Source organism: Bufo bufo, chromosome 1 (genome assembly GCF_905171765.1).
Source record: "Bufo bufo chromosome 1, aBufBuf1.1, whole genome shotgun sequence".
Classification (NCBI taxonomy): Eukaryota; Metazoa; Chordata; class Amphibia; order Anura; family Bufonidae; genus Bufo; species Bufo bufo.
In genome coordinates this window covers 350,748,728-350,760,841 of record NC_053389.1, presented here as the reverse complement: position 1 = coordinate 350,760,841, position 12,114 = coordinate 350,748,728, and the positions used below count along the sequence as shown (strand labels likewise).

The window sequence follows — 12,114 nt, the reverse complement described above, 5'->3', positions numbered from 1 at the left end:
AGCTGCTGCATAAATTGTGGGCCGTTAGTGCTCGCTTTCAGCGTTTTCACCCTGCTGCTGCTCGCCTGTCAGCGCTGCAGCATAACTTCGGCCTTCCCGCTCACCGCCTCATATGCGACGTGCCCACAAGGTAGAACTCCATCTTGCACATTCTGGCCAGACTGTGCGAGCAGCAGCAGGCGATAGAAGAGTTTCAGCTGCAGCATGCACGGGTGAGTCGTTCTCCGGAACAGTACCACTTCACCACCAATGATTGGGCCTCCATGCAAGACCTGTGTTCCTTGTTGTGTTGTTTCAAGGAGGAGGAAGATGGGTCATTTCATAGGGTTTACGGCCAGTCATTCACAAGTGGCTTCGAGGGTGGGATCCTGCACCTACAAACGCCAGGTACACAATTGTCCAGCCAGGGCACAGTTCTGGAGGATGACGAGGTGGAGGTGGAGTATGAGGAGGAGTAGATGGAGGAGGAGGAACTGTGTTCACAGCAGGGTGGCACCTAAACCAGCTTATGGCCATCACTAATGCGTGGCTGAGGGGATACAGAGGACACAGACGATACACCTCCCACAGAGGACAGCTTTTTTTGTTGCCTCTGGGCAGCCTTGCACACATGAGCGATTATATGCTGCAGTGTCTCCGTAACGACCGCCGAGTTGCCCACATTCTAACTTGTGCTGATTACTGGGTGGCCACGTTGCTGGATCTCTGTTAAAAGGACAATGTACCGTCCTTATTTCCGTCACTGGAGCGTGATCGTAAGATGCACGAGTACAAGCGCACGCTGGTAGACACGCTGCTGGTGGCATTCCCACCTGACAGCAGGGGCACAGCGGAAGCACAAGGCAAAGGTAGAGGAGGAGGAAGAGATCGCCAACGCAGGTGGGGTACCACCAGCACCTCAGAAGGCAGGGTTAGCATGGCCGAAATGTGGAAAATCTTTTTCAGAATGCCACAACCAGCACCACCAGCTGATATTGAACGTCTTAGCAGGAGGCAGCATTTCAGCAACATGGTGTAGCAGTATGTGTGCACACGCCTACACGTACTGAATGACGGGTGTGCCCCCTTCAACTTCTGGGTCTCCAAATTGGGCACATGCCCTGAGCTTGCCCTTTACGCCTTGGAGGTGCTGGCCTGCCCTGCAGCCAGTGTATTGTCTGAACGTGTGTTTAGCACGACTGGAGGGGATTATCACAGGTTATATTTCCCAATGTTTTGGGGTGTACCCTAATTAAAAAAAATATATAAAAAAATTAAAACCAAAAATCAGTGTAGGCCAACTCCTCCTCCACCGCCTCCTCAACCTCCTACTCCATATGGACATCGTCCTCCTAGATCAAGATATATATATATTATTTTTTAACGTATTTTATGTTATTTAAAGTCATTTCCCTATCCACATTTGTTTGCAGAGCACTTGCCATGCTCTTAACCACATTTTTATGCCATTTGCAGCCCTCTAGCCCTTTCTATAACATTTTTAGAGCCATTTTAGTGCTCAAAAGTTCGGGTTCTCATTGACTTCAATGGAGTTCGGGTTTGGGATCAAGTTCAAGTCAAGTTCGGGTCCCGAACTCAAACTTTTTTGTGATTTTCGGCCGAACCCGTCGAGCCGGAACATCCAGGTGTCCGCTCAACTCTAGTGTATATGTATTAAATGTGAGCAGCAGTAACGCCACAATGATACACTTTATTACTAAAGAATTGAGTTATGCATTTCATGTTTAAGAATTGAGTTAAGCATTCACTAAAATATCATGTATGTATGTAATTCTTAACTATATATCTATGGACAGGAGAGTATGTCTCTCATTCTTTTTCCTCTTTTTTTTTTATTAGCTAGGTACTATTCTCCTTTTTTTTATCACATACTCATATCTCTAAGTTCATGCACACCCATATGTTGCGCAGGACATGTGCACTTCGTAGTATTCATCTCAATAAGTTTCTAAGTTCGTGCGCACCCTCAGAAATGCCCGAAGATGCGCGCTTAGAGATAACCAAGTTCATGTGCACCCAAATGTTGTGCAGGACATGCGCACTTCTCAGTAGTTATCTCAACAATGTTCTAAGTCAGTGCGCATCCTCAGTTCAGGCTATTATTGAACATTTAAGTTCAAAGTCTGTGCACATCGGATTGATGTGCAGGAGGTCAAGAGGAAACTCCCTACAAACACCGCGATTGGCTGAGCGGTGTAGCTGAGGTTGGAAACTCTGTTGCGATATTGGGTAATTATGAATGTTAACAACACCCACTTAGATGAAATCCTCTTTTGTCTATTGATTTCTTATCTGTCAATCTGTTCATAGAGGTTATTTATACCTCGAGTGTGGCACTCCTTTTCAATTCTGCCCAAAACCCCTGAGGAAGCCAGTTTAGCTGGTGAAACATTTTGGAAGGCAGTTTTAGGTTTTATTGATCTGTTCACCTGTGATTTCAGTCGTATTATAAAGAGCAAATACACATATTAGTGCATTCTATAATAGGCAGTTTGGGTTCCAAAAGAGAACTGGTGATGTTACTAGTGACTCGTGCTATTTAGTAGGGAGAGTGCACATCCCTGCTACTAGCAATCAAATACTAATATGTTAGACATGAAACACAGGGAACAGTTTATTTTTTAAACACTTTTGTTTGGCTCACAATTGAGTTTTTAACACAGACAATTAAAAGTTACATTTTGTCAACATGTAATTGTTTATCTGGGTCAAATTTGGTACTAAGCGTGCTAGGCTTGTGTGTTTAGTTTGTAAATATACCTATACCCAGATCCTTCATTTCTGTACGTATATAGTACTTTACAACAAGAACATATTTGCACGAATAACCAAGTTAACTTCTCTTCTTAACTCTTTGAGGTAGAAATGTAAAAATGTCTGACTGAGACAACATGGAGATTTCTCAGATAAGGCCTTAATGTCCTACAATGACATTTGATAGCAAAGCCCTGGCATGGAAGTAAGGGACTGGATCCATTGGTACACAATGCAGGTGGAGGGACAATAACCAGGAGGCTGGAAGAGGTTGTGGAGATAGGAGGGTAGATTTCCATAGCAGACATGAGTTGCTGTGAAGAACTATTATGAGTGTTATACTGCCTAATGCAAGGTTTTATAGGACCCCACTCAATGGTCATCCTTCTAGACATAAGAAGAGGGGAAGCAGCTCTCTAAGGTTTTAAGTGAAACATGAATGTTTCTGCTTATCAAGTTTGAAAATGGATGGTTTGAGGAGTTTAAATTTGCTGTGTCAAATCTGTGAATAAACACTGCATATTTTATTAAAGACTATTATTATTTAGTATTATTTCAAGATCCCAGTTATTTGTTTGTATTCATTTTTATTTTTATTTTGTTATCAGCATTAACATTGTCAGTTGTCAATGGCCCAACATATGAAGACCAAAATCAGTGCCAAAGGATAAGCCAAACAAATGCAGGCCCCCTAGAGTCAGATAAGAGGATTGCAAAGAAAAGCAAAAGGAATCAGTTCTTTAGGACAATGGTGAGTAATGTTCAAATATAATGAGAAATATGAAACCATAATTCAGTGCTCAATGACTAAATACTCGCCATGCCTATAAGATGGCTTAATTTTCCATAAACATGTATGTTATGAATTCCCAGTGATAACAGCTTGCATTCATGTGGACATGCAAGTTCCAAGTTGACTGGTGACCCAACATCATGCATTGCCAAGAAGTATAATCCAATAGAGGACGATGTAAATGTAACTTTTTGTTGGACTGTGAATAAACTCATTTTAAATTTTGATAGCAAAAATAAATAAATAAAAAAAGCCTGGCCTCTATGGAACACATAAACCCATTTGGTATAATATTTTTGTTACTGGAGGTCCTGCAGCAAATGTGCTTTTTACCGTGCCTATAATATATTTTTGGTATGTGCTATACCTGTAAAGTATATACATTTTATATATAGGAGAGTTTCCAGCTTAGCGATACGCGCTGCTGCTGCCTCCATCATGCCAACACTTGTGCGTGTCGTATAGGCAGGTAATTCCGACCCTATCAAGGCATAATTTTTGACAATTGGTCCCCCAAAAAGCCACATTTTTTTTATCCTATAACACTGTGTGTGTTTAAACATCATCTGCCCCTGATAAGGGACAATTTTTGGAATCTTTAGAATATGAAAAAGCATAACACATATGCCAACTCGTCGTGTTTTTAAACGTGCTGTATGTTAAAGAGAGTCTGTCACCTCTTTTTCACCAATACAGTATATTTAAGAGCACTGTACCACAGAATATTGCAGACACATTCCAAGCATACCTGTGTGCACTTTGTGTCTGTATTCCACGTCCAGGAAAAGCACTTTTATTCTACTGGAAAACAGCTCCTAAGTGAGAGCTGCTCCAAGTGCCCAAAGCAAACCAGACTCAAGAGGGGAGGGCTGCTTTAGCTACTCATATCTTAGGATTGGTACTAGCTAGAAATATGGGCCTGACCTTGTTTGAAAGCATTCCAACCTTTCAAACTATACCAGAAGCACATAATTATATCCACTATATCAGAAGATATAGCTGTTAGAAATCAAGTCAGGAGTGAAAGCTCCTTGGGAGCTGTTTTTCAGCAGAATAAAAGTGCTTTTCCTGGACATGGAATACAGACACATAGTCAGGGGCGGACTGACCGGTCGGGCACTTCGGACATGGTCCGAGGGCCCGGCCGGGATGGGGGCCCGCCGCAGAATAACATTATGTGTTAATGTTATGCTCACCTGGTAATGGCAGCGGGGCCCGGTGCAGTCACTGTATTCTATTACACCGGGCCCCGCTCACTGTAATTTATATGTGAACAACTTGAAATCCTCTGCGATCCTCTCCCTCTGGCTCTCTGTACTCACAAACTCAGTAGCAGGCCGGGCGGCAGCGCAACTCTTCCTGTGTCCCGCCCTATATGTCCAGTGCTTGTGTATTCTAATTTAGCCTGTATTTCAGAAAAGTGTCTGCTGGGATTCGAACCCACAACCTTCTGTATCAGAGGAAAAGCACCTAACCACATGGCCATAAGAGAGGCATTGACACTGACTGAAAAAATATGAGACTTCTACTGTTATAGCTGGCTAAGTGTACATCTATACACATGACTGCTGCCCTAACACACCCAGCACTGCTATATCTCTATATTACAGCTGTCCCAGCACACTCAGCTCTGCTATATCTCTATATATGATAGCTTCCCACGCACACCCAGCTCTGCTACATCTAATACACATGACAGCTGCACCAGCACACTCAGCTCTACTATATCTCTATATATGACAGCTGCCCCAGCAAACCCAGCTCTGCTACATCTATACACATGACAGCTGCCCAAACACACCCAGCTCTGCTACATCTATACACATGACAGCTGCCCCAGCACACTCAGCTCTGCTATATCTCTATATATCTACTGTATAGCAATACTTAGAGATATATAGATGTAGCAGAGCTGGGTGTGCTGGGGCAGCTGTCATATATAGAGATATAGTAGAGCTGAGTGGGCTGGTGCAGCTGTCATGTGTATTAGATGTAGCAGAGCTGGGTGTGCGTGGGAAGCTATCATATATAGAGATATAGCAGAGCTAAGTGTGCTGGGACAGCTGTCATATAGAGATATATTAGTGCTGGGTGTGTTTGGGCAGCTGTCATGTGTATAGATGTAGCAGAGCTGGGTTTGCTGGGGCAGCTGTCATATATAGAGATATAGTAGTGCTGAGTGTGCTGGTGCAGCTGTCATGTGTATTATATGTAGCAGAGCTGGGTGTGCTGGGGCAGCTATCATATATAGAGATATAGCAGAGCTGAGTGTGCTGGGACAGCTGTCATATAGAGATATAGCAGTGCTGGGTGTGTTTGGGCAGCTGTCATGTGTATAGATGTAGCAGAGCTGGGTGTGCTGGGGCAGCTGTCATATATAGAGATATAGTAGAGCTGAGTGTGCTGGGACAGCTGTCATATAGAGATATAGCAGTGCTGGGTGTGTTAGGGCACAGTCATGTGTATAGATGTACACTTAGCCAGCTATAACAGTAGAAGGCTCATATTTTTTCAGTCAGTGTCAATGCCTCTCTTATGGTCGTGTGGTTAGGTGCTTTGCCTGTGATACAGAAGGTCGTGGGTTCGAATCCCAGCAGAAACTTTTCTGAAATACAAGCACTGACTCCATATATGGACATACAGGAAGAGGCTGACATGGAGGTAAGTAGAAGTGTGTTGTTTTTTGTTTTTTTTTAAATACCCGACTGTTACTGCCATGGGGGGAGCGGGAGGCACTTGATATTGGCACATGGGGGGGGTTGGCACCTGGCACATGGGGAGGGGAAGGAGAAAGGCACCTGATACTAGCACATGGGGGGAGGGGGGTTGGGTTGGCACCTGATACTAGCACATGGGGGGAGGGGGGTTGGGTTGGCACCTGATACTGGCACATGGGGGGGAGGGGGGTTGGCACTAGGATACTGGCACATGGGGGGGAAGGAGAGAGGCACCTGATACTGGCACATGGGGGGGTGGGGGGTTGGCATCTGATACTGGCACATGGGGGGGGTTGGCACTATGATACTGGCACATGGGGGGAAGGAGAGAGGCACTTGATACTGACACATTTATTTTGGGGGGAGATGGCACTATGATACTGGGACATGGGGGGAAGAGAGAGGCACTTGATACTGGCACATGGGGGGGTTGGCACTATGATACTGGCACATGGGGGAAGGAGAGAGGCACTTGATACTGGCACTTTTTTTGGGGGGGAGATGGCACTATGATACTGGGACATGGGGGGAAGAGAGAGGCACTTGATACTGGCACATGGGGGGTTTGGCACTATGATACTGGCACATGGGGGTGGGAAGGAGAGAGGCACTTGATACTGGCACATTGGGGGGGATGGCACTATGATACTGGGACATGTGGGGGGAGGAGAGAGGCACTTGATACTGGCACATGATGGGGGGGCATCTATGGGGACACTTACTGGCACATTATTGGGGGGCATTATGGGGGACACTAGGCCGGCAGCCTATCAGAGGCCGGACACTGAGGGCATCTACTGGGGCACTATATATGGGGCATTTTATACTGGTACATTATGGGGGGCACTAGCAGGAAGGGGGGAGAGGAGCACTATGGGGGAATTTACTGGGGGCACTATATAGGGGTATTTTATACTGGGACATTATGGAGGCACAATGGGGACATTAGCTCAACTGGGGGCATTACAAGGGGGTATTTTTTGCACTGTCACATTCAAAGGAGAATTATTTATATTATTTCTACTGGGGGGGCATTATGGTGGGCTTTATTACTACCCCATGGTATGACCCCCCTAGTAGCAGCACCAGCCTCACCCTGCTCTGCTATCCCTCTGCCCCTTCTCCAAATCCTTATTATGAAATCTTTCTCATTAGGATGAAACACAACATCAGCTCCGCCGAGCCCCCGCCCAAAGTGTGGAAGTGGTGTCCGAGATCCCCAAGGGCCAAGCCAAGTAATTGTAAGTTTTCATGTGGAGTATGTTTATATTATACACATATAGCCTACACTGTGCCACACAATATACAGTATACCTCTACACTGTGCCACACAATATACAGTATACCGCTACACTGTGTAATCTGTTCTATAAGCACCATTGTTTTGTGGTGGTGGACAGAAAATAATCTGGAAGTGCCCCTCCCGAGACCAGGCTCTGACTGCTAGGGGGGGTCTGCTGAGCTAACGGATGCCCCCTATGGCAGCAGCACCACCATAGCCCCCATATATGGCTAAAAAATTATTGCTTCGGGAAAGCGGGGTGACACCATTTTCTACCGCACCAGCCCTAGCAACGCCACCAGCGTTGACACCAGCCCTAGCAACGCCACTGGCTCCGCCTGCTTCATTCATAAAGTGGGAGGAGCAGGCACGTGACGTCAGTGAGTTGCGCTGCCGCCCGGCCTGCTACTGAGTTTGTGAGTACAGAGAGCTCAGAGGGAGAGGCTCGCAGAGGATTTCAAGTTGTTCACATATGAATATTAGTATTACAGTGAGCGGGGCCCGATGTAATAGAATACAGTGAATGCACCGGGCCCCGCTGCCATTACAACACCAGATGCCGGCCCCCAGACCCTGTATTGGGGATCATTCACTCACAGGGACACTGTTATGGGGGGATCTGTGAGTGACACATATATAGCATAAGGTGCTATATATGTGTCACCCACAGATCAACCCCCCACAACAGTGCCATCCACAGAGCCCCCACTACAGTGCCATCCACAGAGCCCCCACTACAGTGCCATCCACAGAGCCCCCATAACAGTGCCATCCACAGAGCCCCCATAACAGTGCCATCCACAGAGCCCCCATAACACCTTTTGGTTCAAAATATTTTTTCATTTGGCTATTCCCCACACCTCTTGCAATTGTTCCGCTACTTGTGGGCTGCGCGGGAATGAGTTCAGTCACTTTGGTGGGCAATCCCGTCCTGCAGCGCGTGATCCCGCAAGACCCGCCCCTGTAGGTCATGGGTCTCGCGGGATCACGCGCCTCAGGATGGGATTGCGCACCGAAGTGACTGAACTTATGCCCATGTAGCCCGCAAGTAGCAGATCAGTGGAACAAGTACAAGGTGGGTGGGGGGATGATCTGTGGGGTTGCCCAGACGGCTAGGCCCTTCACAGTAGTTATTAACCCCTTTCAGCAGTCCCCCATTCACTGAAGGGGAGACTGCTGAAAAGGATTAATAACTACTGTGAAGGGCCTCCCCCCCTTTCACAGTAGTTATGCCCAGATATGTGCCCCCTTCACAGTAGTTATGCCCACACTGCTTCTAACAGAGGCTCACTAATGGACGCTGAGATTAGATCACCCCATACGAAAGCATTGAATCAATGCTTTCCTATGGGGAAAAATCTGACCCTGGAGGTCATCATGCAGAGTGTGAGGACGTCCAGCGTCAGATACCAGACTGCCGGCGACTAGAGGCTGACTTATTGCTGGAACGTAAACAATGCAGTTTCTCTATAACATTGCAGTTCGATTTGCAAAAGGGACACTGTACCCAGACCACATCAATGAGCTGAAGTGGTCTGGGTGCCTTTTGTGTCGCTTTAACTTTGAAATCTTATTAAAGATTGTGTAGGGTGTGGCTGGAGGTGGGGAATGGAGGCGGGACAAGGGTGGGGCTTGCAGCAGAACATGGGTGGGGCCTGTAAGGGGGCCCTTGATTTATTTTGCCCGGGGGCCTTGAGGGTTCTCAGTCTGCCCCTGCACATAGTACACACAGGTATGCTTGGAAAGTGTCTGCAATCTTCTATGGGGCAGTGTTGTTAGTGTTGTTAGTGATATTGGTGAAAATGAGGTGACAGACTCTCTTTAAATGCGGTCAAACGTGTGGTTGCCAATAGCTATGTATGTCAGTGTCACTCAGACATCATTTACTATTGTTGTCATTGCGTTCCAGAGCTTCGGGAGGGGGAAGGAAAAAAATTATAAAAAAATAAAAAGAGATATATACCAACTTTTAGGGAAATTTGAGCAACTTTGGTTCAGCTTGAATTGATTTAAAAATTCTCAGTCACTGTATCGTCACAATTTAATTTCATTTAACAGAGAATGGTGTAAGGCTGGGTTCACATCAGCGTTTAGTTTTCCACTCTTCTAGATCCATCAGAAGAGCAAAAAATATTATGAGACCTGTATTTTAGGCATCCATTATGCATAGTTTGCCTCCATTTTAGCCATTTCCATCTGAAATCCATTATTTTAGAGGGAAAAAGTCCTGCATGCAGGCCAAATTTAATCATCATGCTGGAAGACAGAAGCATTGCCCTGTGCAAGCTCTGCAAGAGTAAATCCTATATAATATAATCCCTCTGTGCCTGCCTGCCACGATGCGCCGAGTTAAATGCGCATGCGCTGAGTTAAGTGTGCATGCGCCGAGTTAAATGCGCATGTGCGGCGCGCTGGCCAATAGAATCGCAGCGCACCACACAGCCTCCCGGACCTCACACAAGCTCCACCATTACAGTCCTGTCAGACACAGATACAGCAGCTGCTGCTGCCAGCAGTATTAGCCACCAGTTGCTGCCAGTGGTTTCAGCACCACCAGTTAGAGCCCACAGTCTCAGCCACCAGTCACAGTGCCCGCAGTCTCAGCCACCAGTTACAGTGCACCGCAGTCTCAGTCACAGTGCCCGCAGTCTCACTCACAGTGCCCGCAGTCCCAGTCACAGTGCCCGCAGTCCCAGTCACAGTGCCTACAGTCTCAGCCACCAGTCACAGTGCCCGCAGTCTCAGCCACCAGTCAGTGTCAGTCGTCTTAGCCTTCAATCAGTGCCAGCCATCTCAGCAATTAGCCACAATCAACAGTCTTAGCCACAGCTGCAGTCTCAGCACCACCAGTCATAGTGCCAGCAGTCTCAGCCACCAGTCAGTGCTAGCCATCTCAGCCACCAGTCACAGTGCCCACAGTCTCAGACACCAGTCAGTGCCAGTCGTCTTAGCCAGTCAGTGCCAGCAGTCTCAGCAATTAGCTGCAGTCAACAGTCTCAGCCACAGCTGCAGTCTCAGCACCACGAGTCAGTACCAGCCATCTCAGCCACCAGTCACAGTGCCCACAGTCTCAGACACCAGTCAGTGCCAGTCGTCTTAGCCAGTCAGTGCCAGCAGTCTCAGCAATTAGCTGCAGTCAACAGTCTCAGCCACAGCTGCAGTCTCAGCACCACGAGTCAGTACCAGCCATCTCAGACACCAGTCACAGTGCCCGCAGTTTCAGCCACCAGTCAGTGCCAGCCATCTCAGCCATCAGTGATTGCCACCAGTCACAGTGCCAGCAGTCTCAGCACCACCAGTCAGTGCCAGCCGTCTCAGCCACCAGTCACAGTGCCAGCAGTTTCAGCCACCAGTCAGTGCCAGCCGTCTCAGCCACCAGTCAGTGCTAGCCGTCTCAGCCACCAGTCAGTGCTAGCCGTCTCAGCCACCAGTCATAGTGCCCACAGTCTGTCACCAGTCAGTGTCAGTCTTCTCAGCCATCAGTCAGTGCCACCAGTCACAGTGCCATCAGTCTTAGCAATTAGTCGCAGTCAACAGTCTAAGCCACAGCCACAGTCTCAGCACCACCAGTCAGTGCCAGCCATCTCGGCCACCACTCAGTGTCAGCTGTCTCAGCAATCAGTCACAGTGCCAGCAGTCTTAGTCACCAGTCAGTGCCAGCTGTCTCAGCCACCAGTCAGTGCAACCAGCCACCAGTCACAGTGCTAGCAGTCTCGGCACCATCAGTCAGTGCCAGTGACATATATTACAGCCACATATAAGCCAGTATTACAGTAACAATACTGGAACTTTCTGCTAACAACATGCCACCCAAAAAAAATATAAGGTCAATAAATAGTGCTCTAGCATTTGCATCTATGGGAGCTAACATTAGTCCGCCTTCTGGCTATGGGCCATACTGTTTTCGAATCCATGGTTCGATTTGTCACAGAGCAGGAACACTGCATCCTCAACAGGGTGAAAACAGACCGTTTGCACAATTATACATGTTAGATCACTCTGAAGTTGCAGAGCAAAGAATGCAAATTTCTGCCAACTCAGGAATAAATACAGAGCTTATGCAAACATTAAGTACATTTATGGTGCAATTCAATCCTTTTGCCGAGGCCTGCAAAATCTTGTACCAAGTTGAAAAAGAATATGAAGAGAATGCCGCCAAAAATGACAATGGTATTAAGGAAGTGTCCATGACAATAGTACAAGATCGCAAAAATGACCAAAGGCGCTATAACGCACCAAAATATAATGAGGTTGCTTTTATTTTTCAAAATGATGATGGAGAACCACCACTTGAAAAAGATCTTCTTATACACTGCAAACCAAGTGAAGATTGTACAAATAAAAAAAAAACACAAAGAATTAGTATCCTTGATCCTAATTTGGAACCCATGGTTTATCCATTGTTATTCCCCTATAGGGATCAAAGCTGGGGAATTGACATTCCATTGCAAAACAGACCACAAGCTTTATTAAATTCACCAAACCAGTCACACAATCCTAGAGTTAGTCACTCAACTGCAATACTACGGTTACTGTCTTTCCATTAGAGAGGATTTTAATCCCTTTTT

The 12,114-nt window shown here is 46.6% G+C and overlaps 1 protein-coding gene across 2 annotated transcripts in view; it reads left to right on the top strand.

Annotated features, from left to right (window-relative positions):
* DOCK2 (dedicator of cytokinesis 2) overlaps window positions 1-12,114 on the top strand; it is a 1,232,183-nt gene that overhangs the window by 1,178,283 nt on the left and 41,786 nt on the right. For both annotated transcript variants that reach the window (XM_040442815.1, XM_040442808.1), the window contains exon 51: window positions 3,363-3,505. In XM_040442815.1, coding sequence (XP_040298749.1) covers window positions 3,363-3,505 — 143 coding nt within the window. The remainder of the gene's footprint in view (window positions 1-3,362; window positions 3,506-12,114) is intronic.